This window comes from Protopterus annectens, chromosome 8.part0, assembly GCF_019279795.1.
Source record: "Protopterus annectens isolate FY-2018-M chromosome 8.part0, PAN1.0, whole genome shotgun sequence".
Lineage (NCBI taxonomy): Eukaryota > Metazoa > Chordata > Ceratodontiformes > Protopteridae > Protopterus > Protopterus annectens.
Window position 1 is genome coordinate 1,593,289,465 of NC_056741.1, and position 26,808 is coordinate 1,593,316,272.

A 26,808-nucleotide genomic window follows, 5' to 3' on the forward strand; every position below is an offset into this window, starting at 1 on the left:
ACTTTTCTGTATTCTGGGCACATATTTTTTCCAGTTAACAACTTTAAGTGCTGTAGGTGCAAACAGACAGTATATTAGCTAGAAGTAGAGGAGAAACTTGCTCCTTAGCTGTGGGAAGTTTAAAATGTCTTATTAAAAATATGTTCGCAGTACTAAGGTATATTTTGTCTATGTTATTTCAACTGAATGAAGCCTTGTCATTGCTTTTAGAGAGAGGACAGTAGCCTTGGCTATTGTGTCATTTCTTTTTTTGGGCTTTCTCAGTCCTACTGCAACAGACATAGGTTACCTTCTTGTGTCACATGGACATTGGGTTTTGGTTCATTTCCTGGAGGTTTTATATTAAAAAACATTAATTTCATCTGTTAATTTGGACAGCGCAAGATGAGTTATGGAATACTGCAGTTTCTGTAACCTCCTATTGGAAATTAGCATCTTCTAGAAAGATTAGGCAGGCCACTTGGACCCCTCATGGTGGAACAAAATGGCATTCCTTTTCAGAATCTAGGTATAGACATCACACACTTGAGAGGGATACATTCTGAAGAATGTAATATACATACCAATGTACATACTTACAAAGTAACAAAGATCCAAAAAAGGCTTAAATGCATTATTTTTATTTTTCGATAAAAAAAAGTTTGACACATGCATACTAGTTTCTGTCTAGGATTTTCTATGGCTAACATACGGTAAACTCTAAGAAACTGATTGCCAAGCACAGATGTACTCAATATAGTTTAGTTGTGTAATTGCACTGACCCTAAATATCCTGTCAAGGATTTAACAGCTTCCAAAAACTTTCACTCTCCCTCAGACATGCACCAAGGCTGCTGTCTCGAGCTCTTGTGGTGAGAAAAAAGCAGCATGGGAACCAAAATGCTTCACAACTTTTTTTTTTGTTTGTTTTGTTTTTGTTTTGTTTTTTTTTGGGGGGGGGGTGATTGGAGGCTAATATCCTGAAAAAACATATACAATTCAGGGGGGTCATATGGGTAGAAGCTTGTTCTGGACCTGGGAAAGGAATCCAATTTGAAAAAAGAATGCACAGAGGACACAGTAGCTATCTATAAAAATTCTAGACTCCACCCCTTTCCAAAATGCCATCAAAGAAGACAAGTCACTGGTAAAATGTGCCTCAATTCTGTCTGGAGTGGTTTTACCATGGTGGAATAACAAAAAGAAATAGCGAGGCTGAACCAACTTAAAATTTTCCGTTTTGACATTGGTTGCCCTTTCTGTCACTTCATAGGAAATGCATAGCTTTCCTAAAGGACTTAGTTATGTCAAGATAATACCTGAGTTGTCTCTGCATGTCCAGGGTATGCAGAATCCTCTTCCTTATTTAGAGGTTCAGGAAGGAATACAGGGATAATGATGTCTTGATTCCAAATAAACTCCAAAACTATTGGCATGTATCAGTTATTTGTTCTTAAAGTAACCCTATCTCTATGCAATGCCAAATAGTGTTGACCCACCATGAGAATTTGCGATTCAAGATACTCTCTTGAAGATGTCAGAGTCAGTGCAATAAATTAAAATGGTCTTTGAAATCACAAATAGCCAGATGAGTTGGTTCAAAAGAAGACAGTTTTAACTTTTCCAGCATAAAGTTAAGAGCCCAAAAAGGTGCCACTTTTTATTCTGGGTGGTCTTAAATGCAAAACCCCTTTCAAGAACACTTTGGTGAAAGACTGAGAAGAAAGAAAAGCGTCCATGGGCAGACATCTTGAAATGGTCAACAAAATACATTGCTGAAGGTGTAAGACAGGCCAGTAATTCACACAAATATAGTACCTGAATTGGCTCAGGTTATTAGAGTGGCATTAGCTAGAAAATCTCTTCCACGTACTAACATAAAATTTCTTAGTGCAGAACTTACTGCCTCTGTTAGTACCTGTTGCATATCCTCAGAAACAAGATGACTAAAAGATATCAAAATTAAATCAACCAGGCAGTTACCTTTAGTTGTTTCAGAATGGGGTGTGTTAAACACCCTCAGTCTTGTGAAATTAGAGCCAATCTGCGTGGGTATTGTCCACGGCCAGTTCCATAGGAAGGGAAGACCACTGTTGCCCCGGTTAGAAGGGACTCACCACAACTTATCTTTGGAAAGTCCATCTGAATCTTCAGAATGACCCTAGATACCACTAGAAAGGGTGGAAATGCATAAAGAAACACTCCCATCCACGGGAATGAAAAGGCATCTGTTTTCCAGACCTGTCTGAAATGAATTTCAGAACAGAATACATTGAGTTGCCTGTTTTGAAAGGAGTCTAACAGATCTACTTGAGGTGTTCTTCATAAATGGATAAATTATTGGAAGACTCCCTATTTAATTTCCATTCATGAGGGTCTGTCCTGGACCTACTCAGATTGTCCGCCATTACATTTTACTCTGAAGGAATGCAGGAAGTTTGCAGGGTTAAACAATGTTTCCAAGTGACCTCTTAAGCTACCACAGCCATTCTGCACAGTGGGTAAGGTATAGTGCTCCCGTTTATATGCCACATCACTTTGGTATATAAACAGGGGATACCACGTCACTGTGCTGTTATCTGCAATCACTTGCAAAGGTCCTGGGGACCACAGATGGTGAAGATATTCTATAGCTGGATCACAGCTAACACCCCTTTTATATTAATGTGTTCTGGGCCATCTCATGTGTTGCAAATGCACTTTTCTTGTTATTGATACAGCTCCCCATGTAAAAACTGATTAACATGTGCTGGTGGATTAAGTGGCGGATATGAAAGCATGGAAGGCTTGGGTTCAAAGAAACTTGGTCTCTCTTTCAAAGAAGTTCTCTTTTCACAAAACCCAGTATTGGAATCTGGAAATCCAGTGCATGGAAATCTTGGGTCCAAACAGTCTTGAAAAAAAAAAAAAACACTGAATTTTACTTGTGCAATCTTGAAAGAGAAATCATGAGAATCATAAAAGCCATGAACCAGTAAGAACTGGTTGAAATCAAGGCCTGATTGGAGAAACTCGGGAAGAATTATAGATACAACTCCACTTTTTTCTAGCGTTAGGAATGGCTTTGTAGTAGCCCTAAACACAGTCTCTGCAGAATCATACATTCTCTTCAAAGACATTTGGATGTCTGATTCAAGGTGGAAACAACTGGATTCAGAAAGGAACTACCTTCTCTAGGAAATATGACAGAAAATACCCTCAGACTGTCCACATAAAACAGCATAAACTTACACATATGCCTGATAATTAAGAATTCTGAAAGTCAGGCAGTCCAAAACTTTCCCCTCTGTCACTAGGAGAGGGGTTCGTGCTCACGATCAATCTGTTACCAGCTGGAGAAGCAGCAGGTATAGATGCAAAATCAGATGTGACAGAAAAGAAATGTATTATTATTAGGCACTTTACACATTTTATCTTCCTTTTTAGGGACATCTGGCTGGATATCAGCATGATTATATGCAGCATTCAAAATATCTTTCAGTGGTGGAAACATAGGAGGGATGGGTGAAGAATTAAGTATATCCATTTGCAACATATCATATCATCTCCTCAGTTCAGGGGAAAATTCTGTTTGTTCCCATAAAAAATACTTCATTCATGCTGGCTATTGTCCGATTAAAAGAAACTTCCTCCATAAGAGAATAAGAGTTAATATCTTCCTTACTATCTGAGAGTTGTGCTTGTGAATCAGCAGGAGGAGAAGTCCTATCTCCATCAACAGAATTATCAGACCATGTTTGCTTTCTTTACTAGGAAAGCCCACCTGTAATGCCTTCTGAACACCAGGATTCATAGCCTGTAACGCATGCCTGGCTAAGGTAAGAAAATCATCTTTCTTAACAGCTATAACTTCTTAAGGTAAACCATGTTTAACATTTTGCTTTTCCTTTATAGGAGTCCCTGTAGAAGACACCCATCTGAAGAATGGACACCTGATGGTCTCTTTCCTTGGTTACCCAAAGAAAACTCTCCCAGAATGTCTTCCAGATACAGTGAAGACAGTTCTCTCAAACCCAGATCAGACACTGGAATAACCGAAGAAGATGTGGCTGACCTACACTTCATAGTGGTCAAAATGATTACACCAGATGAAGCTAGAGAAATAAGTGAGAGGTCAGAGGAACAACCAATAGCCACTGCAGGTTTACACACCATCAGCTGAGGCATAGACTAAGCAAACAACAAAGGCAAGGGCTCCTTGTTAAGTAATTGTTTCTTTCTTGGTGCAGGAAGATAGGGGCAAGTAGGACCGGTGTATCCATTCTGTAGCCAAGGAGAAGATGCCAAAAGTAATAACAGTTGCTAGAACGAGTCATTTGGAAGGTAAGTTATCACTTAGTGTCCATAAGCAGCAACTTACACTCTCAATTCCATCCCCAGGCCCTTCACAAAGTAAATACATAAGCAGCATGCACACACACACACACACACACACACACACACACACACACACACACACACACACACACACACACACACACACACACACACACACACACACACAAAACCTCTTTCAGAATAGCTTTCAATGTTTTCAGCACACTTTGAGAAAAATGGCAGATGGCAGGTAAGTAGTGATGAAGTGTACATAAGTACTACAGTATAAAACATGTTCCTGCTGGTCCCAAATTAAAACGTCTAGTTACATATTTCAAAATTTACAATAGTAGTACATAATATCCTACAAGAAAAAGAAATAGCTAAAAAAATTTTGAAAGTCAAAATAGCTGTCTCAGACAGGAAACGTCTGATATTGAAAAAAATATTGTGTTTCTTAAAGGGGAAATATCACTTTTAGTCAGAAAATACTTTTACATAGTATTTTCTTAAAAGGACAACAAATTCTGTGTGAAAGGTTCCCCACCTGTGAATTTTCTGCCAGTAATGAAGCTTTTAGCTGACTGATAATCCTATAAAGTCTCTGATCTGCTGTTTCTCAAGTTGGCAAGAAGTACTGAAGAGACAGATTCACTCTTACTTCAGATTCCCCCCCCCCCCCCCCCCCCTTGGGAATGGCAAATTAGTAATTTGAGTGAACTGTAAAATGGAGTCAGGCCTTTGTTAAGCTGTTTGGTTGTTGTATCCTTGGCAGGATACAACCCATGTAGCTACAGGCTACTGCAGCAGTGGAAATGATGAACATATTCTCTTCAAAAACCCGTCAAAAGCTTTTACATCCTTGTCCAAAAAATAAGGATTAGCATTCACAAAACGTTTGTTAGCAGCTGGACTAGAATTAAAAATAGATACTGGGTCTAACCTGGGATGAGCAAACATGTATTTGTAAGACTGAGGAGCCTTATAAAGTCTATCTACCAAATATAACTATCAGGCATATTCATGGTAATAAGAAAAGCATCCTCCAAGGCTGGCAATAAAGGAGGAATAGGAGTTAGCAGTGGAACATCTGTTTGTAACATGTCATGATATTTCTAAAAGATGCAGGAATATCAAGTTACTCACAAAGAAACAACTTATTCATTCTGGACACAGTCTCAGAGAAAGAAAAATCCTCTAAGAGATTTTCTGAAAAAAAAAAACTTTCCTCTAAATGTGAGTCTGGAATATGGCCAGAAAATATAGAAGTGCTCTGTCCCTATCTTTTTCATTTCTTATGGCAAGGAACACTCAAAAACAAAGGAAAATTACTTAATTTTTCAGACAAAATTCCCTTCATTCTCTAGAGGTTTTAAGCCTTCAATAAATATTTAACCAAAGAAAAAATTCTCCTTTATCAACAGAAAAGTCTGAGGAAGATAATTTAATCTCTGTTTCTTTTTTATAGGGGCATCCCAAGTAGAAGACAGAATCAAGGATTGTACCTTATCCCAAGAAGCAGGTCTCATCACTTAGCAATGCAAACCTCCACTCTCCATTGAATCACTCCTGTAGGAAGAAAGTCTCTCCCCCATTCCCAATAAAGGCACCTGAACAGCCGCAGGAGACGTGACTAAATCCTGGTCCATGGTAACCAAAATGACTATACCAGAGGGATCAAAGAAAAAAAAACAAGTGTTGTGAGGAACAACAAATGGCCATAACAGGGTTAATCACCAGTGGCAGCAGTACTGTCTAAGCACAAGATATCAGCAAGGGCTCCTTAACTTTTTTAATTCTGTACAGTAGGAGGCAGGACCAAGAAACCATTAAACTGTACTATGTCCCAGCTGAGAATGAAGTCTGATCCTTGGTGAAGAGTGCTGTAAGGAGTTGGTAAGCAAGGAAACTGTCGATGAACAAGTACAAAACACACTAAAAACCTCTTACAATACCAGAGTTCCTTCAAACACAGCAAAGTAATAAACTAGCATAAACAGTATTGCAAATACAATTAAACGGGTGTCAGATGAGGTGTTTTTAATAAAATATTAAGCACACTTAAAATGCCAGTATCCTTAGAGTGAACTGGGCACTTTTTTTGTGATAAAAGAAAATGTATGAAAGCGGTTCCCAAACAGAAGCTAAAAGTCAATCATCTGAAGTATTTTGGCACTCAGGCTGCTGTTTTCTTCACACAGCAGTTTGAGATATCACAGATGGGGATGCGTGTCTGGGCAGAGTGACATTTTTTTGGAAGGCTGGCCATCTGATATATCCTTGGCAGGATATAACCCATATAGTTAAGGTTACTGCAGCAGTTATTGATGATAAACATTGACTAAATAGTCTCCCAGAATATTTGGTTGAAGAATTATAAATGGGAGTTGGCATAACGATTAAAGGGAGTTGGCATAGTGACTAAGGTGTTTACCTTAGAGACACAAGGTGCAGTGCTTGATTCTCACATGGGATAATTGGCTTCACTTAAAATGGCCCACAAGGGCAGTTAGTTTATTACTAATCTATGAACCTATAATAATTATGGAGATATTGCTATTAAAATCAGGAAATACCATCAAACATAACTCTCCCTGCTATAACTAGGGAACATGTCCTTAATGCTCTCTCTAAGGCGAAGAACATTGCATCAATACACCCAGGCAATATCCCAGGATGCCTTCTAAATAGCATGAAACATGACCTATCAGGCTCTCTGGAATTGCTATTTAATTGTAGGCTTCAAACAGGCTTTGTTCCTCATGAATGGGGAACAGTAACAGTCATCCCTCTGCACAAAGGAGGGCCATCTACAGACCACAAGTCTCACTAGCCTTATATGCAAAGCCATGGAAAGAATTGTCATGGAAATGATCAATAATACTATAGTAAACCTCCAGACACTGGACCCAACCCAGTTTGGTTTCATCAAGGGCCAGTTATGCCTACTCAACCTGGCGGACTTCTTTGAGAAGGTCACCAAAGCAATGGATGAGGGCAAAATTGTTCACATTGTCTACCATGACCTGGCCAAGGCATCTGACATAATACCCCACTTTGGCATTGTTGACAGACTAAGGATGTTAGGTACAAACCAGTATGTCACCCGGTGGATAGCCAACTGGCTCACAGACAGGACCCAGGAAGTTAAAGTTGGGGAGTTCACCTCTAGAAAAAAGCCAATCACAAGTGGAGTCCCTCGGGGATCGCTCCTTGGACCACTCCTTTTTGGCATATATTTCACTGAAGTCAAGGCCAATGTCAATGGTCTCTGGCTGCTTAAATTTGCAGATGATTGCAAATTAGGAGCTATCATTATATCCCACACTGACACAAAGGTTCTCCAGGAAGGGCTGACAGTCAACCAACTGGTGTCAAGAGCCATGAAATAAAACTAGAAGCCAAGAAAAGCATAACAGTATCCACCCCTGTTAACTATCATATTGACAACACACCCCTCAGAGCTGACCCAGTAGGGACACACACAGACAGTAATCTATCCTTTGACCATCATATGTTTACAGTAGTAAGGAAACCATTCTAAGCTTCACAACCTATAAACAAAGGTATGGCATCTAGGTCCAAGGAAGTCATTGTTCCATTGTATTCAGCATTCATCAGACCTATCATTGAGTACAATGCCCCCTATGGTATGTACCAAACCAAGCATATCCAACAAATGAAATGTCCATGGAGGTTCCTCACTAAAAGACTACAGGGCATAAGTAAAATGTCCTATGCAGACTGGCTCAATGTGTTATCCCTGTATTCTGTCTCCTACAGGCTTGATGAGGGGATATCTATGCCTGGCATACAGGGTATTTTCAAATGCCACTTTGATGGTCTTCCTGCATATCCGCAAAACAAACAACACCAGAATGACCCATTCAAAAGACTTAAACCTTGCCTCTGATATAAATAGGACTTGCTGGGCAGACAGGTATGTATCCCAGGGACTTCCCTGTCTTTGAAACAGGCTTGCCATCCATGTGAAGCAGAGTTCCTCCTTAACCCAATTCAAGTGTAACTTGGACAACTGGATGGGGAACAGAAAATTCATCTCTAGCTTGGCACCTATGTCTTTAATGGATAAAATAAAACAGCAGTCCAGCCACACAGTACAGAACCGAAAATTTATTAAAACAATAAAATCACAACAGATGAGCGCTTTCGTCTCAGAACCCAAGACTTCATCAGATAAAGTGCTTAAACCATCCACTTGCTTTTATACCATTTAGTTAATGGCTATTAACCAATAAATGTATACCTCATTTGTTTAACCCTTAAATACATATGCACTTTTTAAAAAAAGATATATGTGCCTATTGGCTTCCTTTATACAAAAGCCGCTTTTCCTTTTAGAACAGGTTTTACTGTCACATATTTATTCAAACCAGGGAAAAACATTTGCATTTTATCTAAGTTGCCATTTTAATTCCTTGTTTAACAAAGTTGTCTTCCAGTCACCACCCCTAAGATTCTTTCTGACCACATCCAAAATGCCAGACTGGAAACTCATAAAGTTACCACACATCACAGAGTATTTGAATAGAGCGCTAGTTTCCTTTTTCATTTTTATGTCATAGAGGTGTTCATACATTCTATCCTTTAATGCTCTGTTGGTCTTACCATTGTAGAATGCTGAACATCCTCCACACTTAGGAAGGTACATCAGTCTGTTGGTGCTAGAATTGCTGTCACAAAAATGTACCTTACTTTTCAGACCATTTTCTAAAATAATATATTTGACCCTACTAATGAATGGGCACTGCTTACACCACCCACAGGGAACGGTTTCCTTTCCTATTTTTGTTCCACTAAGGATATTTTCCAAAATTTAATTAAAATTCCTACCAGTTTTAAAGGAAATTGTGGATTCATGCCCCACTACCTCAACTAATTCCCAGTTCACTTTAAAAATACTCCAATTGTCCTTTAAAATTTGGCTGATGGACCCTGTGTATTGATTAAACTCTATTACTAGTGCCCTTTCATATTTTGTCCCCTTGATTTCTTAGTGCCCTGTCCAAACCCTACACCAAGCAGGGGGATGTATTTGTTACCCCAACCTTTTTGTACCTTTTCAATAATCTCAGTAACTTCCTTGTCTGTGAAACCCCTGCTGAGGAACATTTCCTTTAATTTAACTAACTCATTTGTAAGGTCAACTCTTTGAGTTCCTTCCTAACCCAATTCAAGTGTAACTTGGATAACTGGATGGGGAACAGGAAATTCATCCCTGGCTTGGCACCTTTGTCTCTAATGGACACAGGCAACCTGTAAATGCTTCATCTCCTAGGCGTCTGCTTACACTTGTCAATGGTACCAGAATGTGTCAGAGATTTGGGATGCATAGCTAGGCTTAAAAAGGCCCTTGTGGTCATTAGCCTAGTAAACACCTATGAACCTTAAGAATGCATTCTACTGTAGAATAGTGTTTTTTCGGTGTTGGTGTAGGAAGCAAACAGTGCATATTATGGGTTATTCATCACTATGCACAATGTGCTGCCGGGTAAAAAAATATTGAATTAATACTTTGAAAGAAAGAAAGAAAGAAATAACAAAGCATTCATCTTGACTTTTGCACATTTACCTGAATCCTGTGAATTACATTTGACACCTCTTTACCAACTTCTGTTGCCACAGTCACCAAGTCCTGGTTTCTAGGTGCCAGCCAGTCTACTGCAAACACCATCCCTCTATGGCCAGTCAGTAGTTTTTTGCCCATTACTCCCACCCAGGCAGGCCTAACTTTCCATGGCCGATTCCCATGAATGATAAGAGTGATAGGCAGGTCAGGATTCATGGACACTTGCAGTGCCAGTGCTGTTAAATCCACAGGAGTGCCACATGGCTGAGCATCTCGTCTGAATTCCAAAAGCTGCACATGTAGGGAATGCACTTTTGTTCTTCGGAAGTCATGGCAGCTTCCATCAATGTTTCCTAAGTAAACAGCAAAAAAAAAAAAAAAAAAAAAAAAAAGGAAAAGATTAACATACGTCTCTCTCTCTTCTTCCCCCTCTCAGAATAAGGGGAGGCTACACTGAATTATGCATGATAGTCATTCTGAGATTTGACGTGACCCAGACGAAGGTACAGCAAGGGCCTCAGCAGACTCCTGAAGGACAAGAAAGAGGGGCTACCTGTATAGAACTAATCACAGAATTCAGCATTACCTTAAAATTATCACACTACTGTATTTTCAGTGTTATTTCTCTTCTGGTACAAAAATTCACTTAGTATCTCTTGAGTGTAAACAGATAAGTACACACAAGCATAAGCAACATCATCTGGTAAAATTATAGCAAAGTCACTTGAGAGATCAACACCCCAAACCCACAACAAACCTTCATATTCTGCATATCCTTTCAGTAACCCACAGATAATCTTCATAGAAATGTGCAGCACATAGCATTGCTTTGTTACATTTCATCCTTACTCCTTCTAACCTGAAGAAGTCTGATAGAAGATAGGAAGGAAAGATGCACGTGTAGCAGTGGTGTGATGGTGTACTTGGTCTGTATTTCTGTTCTGTGATTCATTAGGTATGCAATTTAGCTACATGTCTCCATCCTGTGATGCACTATGTATAGGACCCAGCTGTATATTTATGTCCTGCCTTGTACTACATTCATGACTTATATGCACATCTCCTGTCCTATGGTGAAGTAAATATGTGTCTTAGACAAACACCCCTATCATGTAGTGCAGCAGGATTGTGATATAGAAGTGTTTCTCTATCCTGTGATGTTGTAAGTCTATGACTAGATGCATGTCTCTGTCCTGTGGTATACCAGGGATGGGACTTTGACTTGGATGTCATCCACTAGGTATATGACTTTGTTGCATGTCTCTGTCCTACAATGCACCAGGTATATGACTTAGCTACATCTTTCTCCTGCAATGCATCAGGTATGTGCCTTAGCTGCACGTCTCACTCCTGCAATGCATCAGGTATGTGACTTAGCTGTATGTCTCTGTCCTGCAATACATCAGGTATGTGGCTTAGCTGCGTGACTTTCTGCTGTGATACATCAGGCATGTGATTTAGATGTATATGTTTCTGTCCTGTGATACACTAAGTATATGATTTAGCTACACATTTCCATCCTCTTATGCACTAAATGTGACTTATTTACTTATGTTTTAATGACCAGGTCAGTCACACAAGGTTGTGATCTATTTTCAGGACAGACCAGTGGTGGTACTCACACTGAGTACAGAAAATTTTACTTAGCTCATCAAGGATCTACCATGAGATCTTTTACATTCAGCTGAGCTACCACCAAACCAGGCAGATGGGACTTCAGTTTATCATCTTATTCAAAGGATGGCATTCCAGGTATACGGCAGTAAGTATTGTAAAAATAAATTCAGTCACCAGGTGTACGGACAGAACTCAAAATCTTCAGATCTACCAGTATCAAAAGTAAGTGTATGACCTTCTGAGACACTAACATATTTACTTCTCTGTACCGTCATGTCCATGATATATGACTTAGATGCATAATTCTGTCCTGTGACATACTGGGTATGTGACTTTGATACATGACAAGACGTATCACTTTGTTACACATGACTCTGTGCTGTGATGCAAAAAGCATGTCACTCTGATGTAAGAGTATTTATTACCCCTCCCCTTTTCCTCTGTTCCTGAAACTCTACCAAATAACCATTCTGAAATTCTTTCCTTTCCAAATCCACATGTTCATTTCTGTGTCTCCTGTTCATAGGTTCATAGGTAGGTACTAGGCTATCTGCCCGAGGGCATTTATAAGCCTAGCCAGAATGTGTCGGCTTTTGCCATCCCATTGATTAATTAACTAATCCTCTGTCAAGCAGAGCCAATGAAGTGATCCCAGGAGTGTATTTTCTGTTACCCATCCACTCGTCAAGGCCTCTCTTGATGTAATTTGGAATTTTGTTCCAAAGCATGGGGAGTCTCTGTGACAGGAATCTATCCCTCCAGCATGTTCTATTTATTGTTGTGGCAATGTTTATCTCACTAGAGCGTGTGGCTCGCAGTGACTTGGATTTTTTTAGGTGGAGCATGTCCATTAATTCTGAGTTGGACATGGCTTTGTAAATCAGGCAGAGATCACCTCTGAGTAAGCAATATGCCACTGAGTACAGCCGGAGTTTTTTCATTCGGGCTGCATAGGACATAAGTTTGAGGCCAGTAATCCTCTTGGTGAGGTACTTTTGTGGTCTTTCCAGCTGTTAGAAGTAGAAAATGAATTGACAAACGAAAAACTGAAGAAAAGAACACACTGTGAACAAGCAGCAACACTTCACTCAGCTCGTTGAAGAAATAAATATAAAAAGCCGTTCTTATTCACTTTAATACCGAAACAAAATAAAATAAATAAATAAATAAATAAAATAAAAATTTGTTTCGGTATTAAACTGAATAAGAACGGCTTTTTATATTTATTTCTTCATTGAGCTGAGTGAAGTGTTGGTGCTCGTTTACAGTGTGTTCTTTTTTCAGCTGTTGGAAGTGTCTTGTGAGGTACATCCCAAATGGGGCATTGTACTCTATGATGGGTCTAATGAGTGATGAGTAGAGGGGCACTATAATTTCTTTATTTCTAGATGCAAATCCTTTAGTAATTAGATGGGCCACATAGAAGAATTTCCTAACTACTTTGGCAATATGATTGTCAAAGGAGAGATTACTATCTACCTGGGTCCCCAGAGCTCTTATTACCACTTCTGTATTAAGGGGTATGCTATCTATGTGGTAATTCGTGGGTGTTTTGTTTTTCCCAAATGGGATGACTATGCATTTTTTGGCATTTAGCTTAAGGCCATGACTTTGACACCATGTGTTTGCCTCAGTAAGGCCCTTTTGGAGGATGTCCGTGTCTGCCAGAGAGTCAATTATGTCTCCCAGTTTGCAGTCATTGGTGAACTTGGTTAGTCATAGTCCTCATGTGCTTGCCTGTACTTCTGAGAAGTATATGCTGAACAGCAGGGGTCCCAGGACCGAGCCTTGCGGGACACCACTTGTGATAGTTTAGAGTCAGACCTGGAGCCCGCTATTCTTACTGTGTGAGTTCTGTCTGTAAGCCAGTTGGCAACCCATCTTGTGACGTAAAATTGCCATTTGTGCCCTACACATCTTCATATAATTCAATTCTCTGCCTACAATGCTATTCACATTCTATGAAATAATTGATAAGGCAGTCATTCTGACAAGTTGCTATGAATTTCATATATTCAGTATGACAGCTACTTTGAATACACAATTCCAACTTGCAACTTATATGCAGACATTAATGTTTGGCAGGCTGGTCTTATGCAGCCTCTCATGCCTGTCTGGACCCAGGTCACATTTTCCAAGAGATTTCGTTTCAACAAAAAAAAAACTAAGTGCTTTTTCATTTTAACCTCCAACCCTTTTTAATTCATGAAACACACACACAACTCTGTACACTTTCCAAAAAGGGAAAGCACCCTCCATGCATAGGCATATCATCCAGGTAGACAGCTACACCAATAGACTTTACCCCTTCTAAATTAAGTTTAATCCTGCTGAAATGCATGTTACAGCCTGTGTTCAATCTTGCATCCAAAATCATCCTTTCTTGTCTCAGATGTGAAAAATAACGTATATTCACAGCATGATACATTAGTCTTAAGAAAATGCCCTGGCTACTACTAATTGAATTGATTTTGCACTATTGAAAGTTATACTGAAGTGAATGATGTTACAAGGAATGCATCTATTTGTATTCCCTAAATTCAGCAGACTTTATTTTCACCGAAGTGCTTGTCATTTTTCCTTTAAATACTGGTTTTAGTGTTCCCCCATACAGGTGCCTCAAAGTTCATTGTTCCTTCATTTTTAAATTAGTTACCTGAGTCTGCATAATGTTTGTCTATAACTGTGGAGCTCTGCTGGATATTTTACAGAACTATTTTACAAGGTAACATGCAATTTACTTCAAGAAATTATACAGATATTACTTAAAAAATAACTTTTTTAAATTAAACATATTTTCACTTCATTATCCTTCTAAACATTAATAATGTTGAAATTATAAGTCCTCCACAATCTTCCCATCTTTTTTTCACTTCTTGCAGAAGCACAGTTCTCATGTTTTAACTGCACATTATGGAAATGGAACCTTACAGTTCATATGTTTATTTCCTACTTTCATGTTCTTGCTGACCTTTTTCACCATTTTGACCACCTGACACCAATCTTTGGTTCAAGTCCAATGTACTCCTGTTTTTTTTTTTTTTTTTTTTTTTTTTTTCTAGTCAGCTCATGAACTTTTTTCTGTCATTCAGTCATTTTTCTTTGGAGAAAGGAAAAGGTTTTAATGGCCAATTCTGTCTATGGGCTGTGAGTTGAATAATGAGAAGAACCATCCCCTTTAAAGTGCTGGTTCATTTTTTGCTGGGTATTTTTTTTATTTCCTCCTTCACCTGTTCTACACCCAAAAGTGCCTTTGCTCAGTCTGAAAAACATTCTGAAGACAGCTGGATAGAGCAACTTTTATGTCACATCTGTCCCTTGACATCCTCTAATTGCAGGGATACACTGCTGCTCTTCTAACTGGCAAACAGCCAATAATAATTTTCCACGACCACTCTTGTGTCCCCATTTGGTACCACTTTACCTTTCTGTCACATTTTTGTCAGGAGTCGCTCCTTCTGCTGTTATGACTGCATTTTTACTAGTATAAAATATTTGTTGATTGTACAAGGTGTAAGCAGTGATAGGTTAATTTTGGAACAGACAGTAACATATAGTTCTGCACGATCCATCTGTGCTAAGCCATGGGCATTTTCAATTTAATTTACACAGAGATGTATTTTGCAAATATTAAAGCAGTGTTACCGACTGTTGGCCATAAAATATTGCACTTCTAATATAATATTGTACTTTTATCTGACTGCACAATTCATTTGCACATTGTCACAACATAGCATAAAACATGAGAATATTCTGTACTAATGTACATCATAGGTTCAAAATTTCATAGGAAATTACTAGGCCAATGGCCCAAAAGCCATTGCAAGCCTAGGCATATTTAACCAGAGTTTCCCATTTTTAAATAGCTAGGTGAACGAAGTTCACAGTGGTATAAGCCTAAGCTATGGTATCTAATACTAACAGCCTCTGTCCATGAGGGACATGGGTGCCACTCCAGGAGTAAATTACCCATCTACTGATTGAGGTTGAAGAGGGTCAGGGAAGGGCTTTGCTTCACATGAATGGGAAGCTAGTGCCAGAGAAGAGGTAGTCTCTCAGAGACATATCTCACTGTCGAACATGACTTATCCATGTCACAGGCTAGGTTAAGATCCCTGGAATGAGTGCCCCTCATGCAGTTTGTTTTACGAATGTGTATCATTTCCATCAGGGCCAGAAAAGAAACTGCCATATAGGCCAAACACAGATTGCCTCTTAGTAGTCTATACAAGAAAGAATACAGTAATAGGGCTTTCAATCTTTCTGCACCAGATTTCTTTTTTGTACCCTGTATCTTCCTGGTGAGAAACCTCTGGGGTCACTCCAACTGTTGCAGATGTCTGGTGAGGTACATGCAAAAGGTTGCATTGTACTGAAATACTGGTCTGATGAGGGACAAGTGCAATGGAATTATAATGTCCTTTGACCCTGAATGCCATGCCCTTACTCATGAGCTGTGCCATATAGAAGGACCTCCTCACCACTGTGGACACATGGTGGTTGAAGTTCATATTAATATCAATCTGAGTACCCAGATCATGTACCACTCGATCTACTCTTAGGGGGGTGCTGTCTATAGTGCAATTAGCTGGGGTATTTGTTTTACCAAAGGGAATAAATACGCATTCTTTGCATTTAGTTTCAATCCATGGCCCTGGCATCAGTCATTTGTCTGCATTAATCCTTTCTGTAGTATACCAGTATTGTTCATGGATTCAATGATTGCCCCCAAGTTGTAGTCATCTGCGAACTTGGTCAGCCAAAGGCTGTCTACATTTGCCTTGACTTCTGAGAAATAAATTCTGAACAGCTGAGGGCCTATCACAGAACCCTGTAGTATGCTATTAGTAACTGGTCTCTTGACAGAGGTGAATTCACCAACTTTGACAGTATGCATCCTGTGAGTGAGCCATTTGAGTACCCACCTGGTGATGGAGAGGTATATGTCCAGTTGAGAGACTTTCTCTATAATACCCAAGTGAGGAATTGCTTCAAATGCCTTGGCCAGGTCAAGTTATGCAGTATGCACAGTCTTTCCCTCATCCATTGCCTTTGTGAGTTTCTTGAAGAAGTCAACCAGATTTAACAGACATGATCTACCCTTAACAAATCTGAATTGGGTTGGGTCTAGAGTCTGGAGATTGCCTATGTCCGTGTTAGTAAGGTCCATGATGATTCTCTCCATGGCCTTACAGATGAGGCTAGTCAGGCTTATGGGTCTAGAATTCCCTGAGTCGGATGATGGTCCACCTTTATGCAGAGAGATGACTGTTGCTGCCCTCCATTCTGGCAGAACATAGCCTGTCTGGAGGCTGTGGTTAAACAGGGATCCAAGTGGGTCTTTTGGGTCATATTTTAAGTTATTTAAAAGGTAACCTGGAATGTTGTCATGGCCCATTGATGCTATATGTTTAGATTTAGAGAGCACAGAGATGACATGCTCTCTTGAGATAACAGGTTGAAGAATGGTGGCAGGTATACTTTGGGGGATGACCGGCAGGGACAGGGGGGGTGAAGTTTGATCCAAATCTGACAGCTAGCAGGTTGGCTATTTCCTCCAACTGAGTATGGATGGTTCCAAAGAATGAGACAAAAAGTATGCTGGAACTGTATTTATTAGTACATCTGGTTAAGCGCTTTCATCTATCCTCCATAGACTTCATCAGAACACCATTTGACAAACTAACAACCTTTAAATAATACTAATTAATACTAATTATCCAATCCTGTGGTACACCAAATTAGTCTCATGAATATTAGTCTCATGAATATTAATTAGTTAATCCAAACCATATATTCTACAAGAAACAGCCATAAAAAGTGATAAAGAGACTTAACGACGTTAAAATCACAATTATAAATACAGTTTATCCATGATATAATACTCTCAAAATACATAATAAAAATTACACAAGATAAAAACAAGATTAAAAAGTGTTAAAAATGTTAAAAAATACAAAGTATTGGTTGTATCTCACTAAAACACATAAACAATGGGAAACTTGTGACTTGTTAAGTGTACTGAACTTATGACAACATCTGTACAAGATTTAATATTAATTCTATAGTACCCTATTTAAGCCCTTAACAGGGGTTTAGTGGGAATACAATCATTTAATCCGGGGTATGTGGCTGTGTTTAATAATATTTTCCATTTCACTTCTCTTTCCCCCAATATACCTTTCATATCACCTCCTCTCGGATTAATCTTTACACACTCTAAAATTGCAAACTTGAAGGTATTACAAGTCTCACTGTTCCTGATGTGTCTATATAGGGCATTATTAGTGTCTTGTTTTCTGATACAATAAAGGTGGTCATATATACAATTTCTTAACCTTCTCTCAGTTTTTCCTACATATAAACTCAAACAGTTGGTACAGATAGCTAAATAAATCACATACTGTGTCTGACAATTACCCTTTTTAAACCTAGCTACTGTTTTGTTGATGTTATCTATAGTACGGGTGTGTTCCTCATATATAACATAACACTGGTTACAGTGTCCACATTTACTTGTACCTGCAGTAATAGTATCATTGAATTTGTCACTATTTTGGATTTTCCTTTTTAAATTCTTTCCGGTTTTATATACAAATAGGGGTTCTGTTCCTAATATGTTGTGCACCCCTTTATCACACCGCAGAATATTCCAATTTTTATGTATAATACTTTTGACCTCCTTAACATAAGGGTTAAACCTCAGGATACAAGCTCTGTTATATTTCTTATTAATGTCCTTATTTTTTGTACAATTAAAATTAATGGTCGCATTACTTATCTCCATATCTACACCCAACAAGGGTTTATACTTTTTCCCCCATTCTCTTTTAACGTACCCTGTAACATCACTGATAAGTTCATTAGGGTACCCCCTTTCTCTAAACATATTTCCTATATGGTCAATTTCTTTAACCATCTCCGAATGGTCCGAGGTCATCCGGGCTGCTCTGATACATTGCCCCTTAATTATACTTTTCTTTTGATTCCATGGATGATTACTGGAGAATTCCAAGTATGTGCTGCTAAAGGTCTCTTTTCTATATATTTTAGACCTAAAGCCCTTATTCGTAGTATAGATATATGTATCTAGGTATGATAAACCTCTACTGTTACATTTATGGGTAAATTTTAAATATGGGCTAGAATTGTTGAGGTATTCCAAAAATAATACTATTTCATCCATGGTACCAGTCCACAAAATAAATATATCATCCAAAAATCTGATGTAACAACTAATGAACTGGTACCATTGGTTGGAAAACATATATTCATCCTCCCAATCTAACAGAACAAGGTTCGCAAACATGGGAGCACACGCGGCCCCCATAGCAACACCTCGTGTCTGTCTATAATGTTCACCTTCATAGTATATATTATTATTATCCAGCACAATACCCATGAATTCTTCCAATAGACTAATTCTTTCCCAGTCAAATTGTGTACACCTCTGTATACTATTAATAAATCTAGTTGTTCCATCTTCTCTAAGTATACAGGAAAACAGGTCGACCACATCACTTCTTAAAAATATAACACTATCATTCCATAAATGGGATTTAATTCTACTCAGAAATTCCCATGAGTCCTTAACAATATGTGAGACCTTACTGTAAATGTTTTTTAACCATCTGTCAATTACTCTTCCAAAAGGAAAGGTCTTGCTTTTACTCCCAGAAATGATAGGACGAAATGGGGGATCCTCCATATTCTTGTGGATCTTGGGGATCCCCACTATAGTGGCCAACACTGGATGTTCTACTTTCAAAAATTGATACGTTTATTTATCTATTCTATTATCCAATAAATATTCTTCGAGATATAAGTCAATTCTCCTATGGGCAATATTTATTTGATTTATAGAAGAAGTTTCATAATTCCCGGAATTGACTAAAATTTGATACATTTTTCTGTGTGTACTCATTTGCATTATATAACACAATTCCCCCTCCTTTATCGGGGGTCATTACCCGTATATTGTTGTTACTACATATTTCATTAAAGATGTTGTTCTTTTCTACTCAAATTAAACTTGTGTTTTCTCTTTTTTTTTGTTTCAAAATATCTGTACAATTCATCTGTAACCACCTTCTCATATGCTACAAGGGTATTGTGCATGGGGGTGTGAACTGACTTTTCTTTCTTAGGTCACTTTTTCTTTCATACTCATTGTCACTGTGAAAATATAATTCAAGATTTAATTTCCTCAGGAATTTTTTTAAATTCAACAATATTGTCGACTATATCAAATCCCTTATTGGGTACAAACTTCATACCCTTAGCAAATAATAAAAAATGTTCCTTCTCTAGTTTGTATGATGTATAATTAAATATGCTAAAGTCCCCCAAGAGTATGTTTAACCCTGTGGGACTGCACTATCTCATGTTCCATGTTTGTCCTTTCTGTTGGTTTCGCATCCACCCCCCTTGATATGGTACTTCTCTCCTTCTCTGATAGTTGTATTCCCATTGATAGTTGTGTTTCCGATAACCCCCCTTGTAATCCTTCCTCCATTCCTGTTGTTTCCCTAAAAAATGTTGTTTATAATTATTCCTACCTTCATTCTGCCTACGGTGGCTATCATCCTTGATTTCCAAACCTCGGTCCTTCCCTTTGCACCTTTCACCTATGTTCCATTTATAAGCTACGCCCAATCTGTATTGTTCCATGTCCCTCTGCAATTTCTTACATTTTCTATCAAAAATGTTTTTGCTACTTTTCTCCACATCATCGAATTGTTTGAAATACAAAGTTTCCCATTGTGAAAACAACAAATCTTTAATAATTTTCTCATTCAATTCATCTACTTCCTTCACTATTCTACACAATTTACTATCATTACAAGTAATGATAAACTCCATAAAGTGTGTCCCAGAACCATCAAACATTTTGTTACATTAATTTATTTCATTTTCGGTCATGTCCACACCTATGGGTTGCTTGAAAAAACGCAAACCTATCGGTGCTATATTAGATTCTATACATTGTCGTAAATACATATTATCAAGTTGTAAAGCTTTGATAGTCCCCAGCTTGTTACCAAAAACATGTATGAGATCTCTCAAAGTTTTAAAATTTGTACTATTCCCTTCTTTATCATTGTGAAGCCGTGCCGAAGGGGAAAAAAGTAATATTTCACCTTCAAAAATGCATCCAAATCTCTACAGTCTACACCCGGTTTACCAGGCTCAGAGTTAATAATCAACTGCTTGATAGCAGCACCTGAATTTGACTGACCTGCGACCACAGAATAAGTCTTTTTGGTACTGTTCGTTTAGGTTTCGCTCCCAATAAGAGATAGCAGTCCTCCGAATTGTTGCCCTGAATAAACTGAGTTTCCACTCGATCTTCCGATTCCGTATCAGGTTCGGCAAGAATCCTATAAGAGGGTCCGCTTCCATCGGTGACCATTACACCTCCTGTGCCCCGGCCGTTAGGAATGCCTCTGATGCTTCCCACACTCTGTGATGACGTCAGAAGCAAATTTGAACCTTCGTTCCTCCTTTCAGCCTGGCTCATCACCTCAATAAGTCGCATTAGTTCTCCTTTGATGATAGGGACCTCTGATTGTAATTTATGCACCTCATCTCTTCTAACCGGGGAGAACATAGAAGGCAGCTCATCCAGTGAATCCATGACACCCCAACAACGCTAAAAAGTTAAAACACCAGTCAAACCCAACAATTGCCAGTCAAAAAACTCGATATAACTGGTGAACAACCGTGACCGGTTCCAAAGAATGAGACAAAAAGTATGCTGGAACTGTATTTATTAGTACATTTGGTTAAGTGCTTTCATCTATCCTCCATAGACTTCATCAGAACACCATTTGACAAACTAACAACCTTTAAATAATACTAATTAATACTAATTATCCAATCCTGTGGTACACCAAATTAGTCTCATGAATATTAGTCTCTTGAATATTAATTAGTTAATCCAAGCCATATATTCTACAAGAAACAGCCATAAAAAGTCATAAAGAGACTTAACAACGTTAAAACCACAATTATAAATACAGTTTATCCATGATATAATACTCTCAAAATACATAATAAAAATTCATAATAAAAATTACACAAGATAAAAACAAGATTAAAAAGTGTTAAAAAATGTTAAAAAAATACGAAGTATTGGTTGTATCTCACTAAAACACAAACAATGGGAAACTTGTGACTTGTTAAGTGTACTGAACGTATGAGAACACCTGTACAAGATTTAATATTAATTCTATAGTACCCTATTTAAGCCCTTAACAGGGGTTTAGTGGGAATACAATCATTTAATCCGGGGTATGTTTGCCATTTCACGTCTCTTTCCCCCAATATACCTTTCATATCACCTCCTCTCGGATTAATCTTTACACACTCTAAAATTGCAAACTTGAAGGTATTATAAGTCTCACTCTCCCTGATGTGTCTATATAGGGCATTATTAGTTTCTTGTTTTCTGATACAATAAAGGTAGTCATATATACAATTTCTTTACCTCCTCTCAGTTTTTCCTACATAGAAACTCGAACAGTTGGTACAGATAGCTAAATAAATCACATACTGTGTCTGATAATTACCCTTTTTAAACCTAACTACTGTTTTGTTGATGTTATCTATAGTACGGGTGTGTTCCTCATATATAACATAACACTGGTTACAGTGTCCACATTTACTTGTACCTGCGGTAATAGTATCATTGACTTTGTCACTATTTTGGATTTTCCTTTTTAAATTCTTTCCAGTTTTATATACATATAGGGGTTCTGTTCCTAATATGTTGTGCACCCCCTCATCACACCACAGAATGTTCCAATTTTTATGTATAATACTTTTGACCTCCTTAACATAAGGGTTAAACCCCAGGATACAAGCTCTGTTATATTTCTTATTAATGTCCTTATTTTTTGTACAATTAAAATTAATGGTCTCATTACTCATCTCCATATCTACACCCAACAAGGGTTTATACTTCTTCCCCCATTCTCTTTTAACGTACCCTGTAACATCACTGATAAGTTCATTAGGGTACCCCCTTTCTCTAAACATATTTCCTATATGGTCAATTTCTTTAACCATCTCCAAATGGTCTGAGGTCATCCGGGCTGCTCTGATACATTGCCCCTTAATTATACTTTTCTTTAGATTCCATGGATGATTACTGGAGAATTTCAAGTATGTGTTGCTAAAGGTCTCTTTTCTATATATTTTAGACCTAAAGCCCTTACTCGTAGTATAGATATATGTATCTAGGTATGATATACCTCTACTGTTACATTTATGGGTACATTTTAAATATGGGCTAGAATTGTTGAGGTATTCTAAAAACAATACCATTTCATGAATTGTACAGATATTTTGAAACAACAAAAAAGAAAAAACACAAGTTTAATTTGAGTAGAAAAGAACAAAACGTCTTTAATCCAAAATAGTGACAAATTCAATGGTACTATTACCGCAGGTACAAGTAAATGTGGACACTGTAACCAGTGTTATGTTATATATGAGGAACACACCCGTACTATAGATGACATCAACAAAACAGTAGTTAGGTTTAAAAAGGGTAATTGTCAGACACAGTATGTGATTTATTTAGCTATCTGTACCAACTGTTCGAGTTTCTACGTAGGAAAAACTGGGAGGAGGTTAAGAAATTGTATATATGACCACCTTTATTGTATCAGAAAACAAGACACTAATAATGCCCTATATAGACACATCAGGAACAGTGAGACTTGTAATACCTTCAAGTTTGCAATTTTAGAGTGTGTAAAGATTAATCCGAGAGGAGGTGATATGAAAGGTATATTGGGGGAAAGAGAAGTGAAGTGGCAAATATTATTAAACGCAGCCACATACCCCGGATTAAATGATTGTATTCCCACTAAACCCCTGTTAAGGGCTTAAATAGGGTACTATAGAATTAATATTAAATCTTGTACAGGTGTTGTCATAAGTTCAGTACACTTAACAAGTCACAAGTTTCCCATTGTTTATGTGTTTTAGTGAGATACAACCAATAATTTGTATTTTTTAACATTTTTTAACACTTTTTAATCTTGTTTTTATCTTGTGTAATTTTTATTATGAATTTTTATTATGTATTTTGAGAGTATTATATCATGGATAAACTGTATTTATAATTGTGATTTTAACATTGTTAAGTCTCTTTATGACTTTTTATGGCTGTTTCTTGTAGAATATATGGTTTGGATTAACTAATTAATATTCATGAGACTAATTTGGTGTACCACAGGATTGGATAATTAGTATTAATTAGTATTATTTAAAGGTTGTTAGTTTGTCAAATGGTGCTCTGATGAAGTCTATGGAGGACAGATGAAAGAGCCTAACCAGATGTACTAATAAATACAGTTCCAGCATACTTTCTGTCTCATTCTTTGGAACCGGACACTGTTGTTCACCAGTTATATTGAGTTTTTTGACTGGCAATTGTTGGGTTTGACTGGTGTTTTAACTTCTTGAGTATGGATGGTGCCATCCACAACCAGCTGTGTATAGTTGGGTATACCCCTTAAGATTTTGGATGTAATAAAAAATGTTTTCTGATTTTCCTTGGCTAGGAAGGCTATTTTTTGCTTCATAATTTGATTCTGAGGACTTGACTAGATCTCTAATTTTTTTGTTATACTTTACTGCTTAATTAAGGCCTAACTAATTTCATGGAGATACTCTGATGCCACAGATCTTTCCAGTAGTAAGGACATCATCCTGATAATGCTCCTTCATTGGTGGCTTACCCACAGTTTCTTGATGAATGTTATATGGGGCACATAATTACTAGTTATGAGTTGGTGGTTTTGTGTGTGTCTGTGTGTGTGTAAGTAAATGTGTGTAAGGGGAAGCTACCTATTTAGTCAGCAGTATGTCTCCAGATTGTGCCAATCAGAGCACTACATAGTTCCAGGGTTCAATGGTGGTTTCCAAGCTTACAGATGGCAACGTTTGAGGAAATTATCATGATTTACAGCATCACTATATTGGGAAGACTTATTCTGGAGGCTGCCATTTTCAGATCTTTTGGGTTTCATTCAATCTCCACTTGCAGACTGGGTTACGATGAGTGTGTCACTTAACCAGATAGTGTATTTCTGGATTGTTCCTGTAAAGCAGTACTTTTACCCAGGAAAGCCTACCTACATAACAAATAAGATTTTTGGGCAACCCAACTATTGTGTGACCTAGTCTCATTATTTTCCATATTCAACATTTGAGCTTTTTTTCTGAGCTTGACTTTTCTCAGACTTCAATGTACTTTTCAGAAAGGTTTGAAAAATAGTAAGTCATCCTTACAGAATAACCATTTTCTGGACCATCATTCAAGGAAGAGAATCCTAGATAAGACCTTACACATGCCTTAAAAAATCACATAAAGGAGTCTTCAAACAACTCGGAATCCTTTTTAATGTGGACCATTGAACGACTTCAAGAATGCTCTGTAAAGACAGATCTTCTGGCAAGCAATTGTTTCCATTTTATCACAGTGCAGATTGATATCAATTGAAGGGCTGTCAAATGCTAAACAAGGACAAGAACGGACAATGTTTCATAGTTTCATAGTTATATACTAGGCTAATGACCATCAGGGCCTTTATAAGCCTAGCCGTGCAATCCAGTCCAATTGTATCCCTATGAATCATGCATGTTTATTACAATGAGGCATGTTAGTTGGGAAGTTTTGAGAGATTATGTTGGGGGGTATGTTAGTTTGGGCATTACTGTCTGTCTCAGTCTATGAGAGACAGACATGGGTTCCATACCCAAGGTGGATTTCTGATTTCCCATCCACTGGTCAGGGTATGCTTACATAAGGTCAGGGATAGTTATCTGCTTTATATGGATAAGGAGCCTGTTGCTGAGCATGGAAATAATTTGAAACACGTATCTGTCTTACCAACATGTCTTATTTATGTCACAAGCAAAATTTAAATCCTTGGATCTAGTGGTTCAGATGCTGGTCATTTTGTGGATGTACAAAAGATCCATCAGAGCTGAATGCAAGGATACTGTGTATGCCAGGCATAGATTGCCTCTCAGTAACCCGTAAGAGACAGTGTATAGAGAGAGCAGGCAGAATTTGGGTAATAGGTAAGTGACCACAGGAACAGAAGACAGACTGTACCTAGATGTTGCCAGAGAAGCTCTTCATTTGGGCAGGTGTTAACATGAAATTAAATTTCATGTTTTGGACTGAACAAAGTTTGCATAGTAGTAATGGAATGGGGAGGCAAACAGAGCAGTGAAAATTCTGCCTGCTAAAACATTGAGGATAAGTGCTTACTGGACATTTTAATAATGGATCGTTCTGTCAACAGGTGTGCGACTTCAATGTTCTGTTTGCAACAGTACAGGGTTTATTACAGGTATTTGGATTTATCATTTCACAGTAGTAATAAGGTTCATGTTCAAAGGAATACAAGAGCAGCAAACAAGTACTTCCAACTGTCCCAACTCTAATGCTTTTTGACTGGCTTTCATTCTTAACACAACTGTGTTTGCAAAATTTATTTCAGTGAAAACACTCACAGATACATATATGCTAAGGCAGTCACATATGTACAGAAAGTTGGAACTTTCTAAATAGGGTAACCCAGACAATATTTAGTATTTAAAGCCTTCAATATGAATAACATACAGATTTTAAAAAGCTCAATATTTTCTTGAAACTGCAATTCTATAATCAGTAATTACAGGACTTATAATTAAGCACACAAATGTCATACTCACAGCATTAAACAGGTATTTCCTTTATGTATTAGAACCTATTTGTTGGTGGTTTTCAAACTTTTCTACAGTTAGTAGTAATTCTAACATAGAACAAGTGATACTAACAGCAGAAAGACAGGAAAAATTCTGACTCTGGTTTAGCTGATCTTGAGATACATGTATGTCCACAAACTAAAAGAAAGATAATCTTACCAAGTACAGTTCCCAGAAAGAGTGCAGACAACAAGTAACAATCCATTGTGAAGTCCATTAAGTTTAAATTCATAACATTCTGAATACAGTTCTAGCCCAGCAATTCCTGACAGGTATCCAGGTGATTACAGGTAACTCTCACTTGCCTTTTTTTCCAGAAATAGCATCTACTCAGAAAGGCAAATAAGCAAAGACCCATGCTCAGTTATTACACAGTAATTTTACAGTCAAATTAACAGCTGTCACTTTGAATAAAACACTTCCCTTAACTTACAAACCATATATTCACAACATTCTGTATGCAAATACGATTGTCAGTGCTGAGAAGGATAGCAGTGAAAGCCATTCAAATTAGCTAAATAATTTAGCTCAGT

The 26,808-nt window shown here is 37.8% G+C and overlaps 1 protein-coding gene across 1 annotated transcript in view; it reads right to left on the reverse strand.

Moving 5' to 3' along the window:
- The window catches only part of LOC122809553 (lipase member H-like), a 462,467-nt gene extending 435,887 nt beyond the window's left edge, over nt 1–26,580 (reverse strand). The window contains exons 1-2 of the mRNA XM_044081135.1: nt 26,435–26,580; nt 9,890–10,239 (exon numbers count right to left, since the gene is read on the reverse strand). Of these exons, the coding sequence (XP_043937070.1) occupies nt 9,890–10,239; nt 26,435–26,507 (423 nt within the window). The 5' untranslated portion in view covers nt 26,508–26,580. The remainder of the gene's footprint in view (nt 1–9,889; nt 10,240–26,434) is intronic.
- Nucleotides 26,581–26,808: the final 228 nt, after the last annotated feature.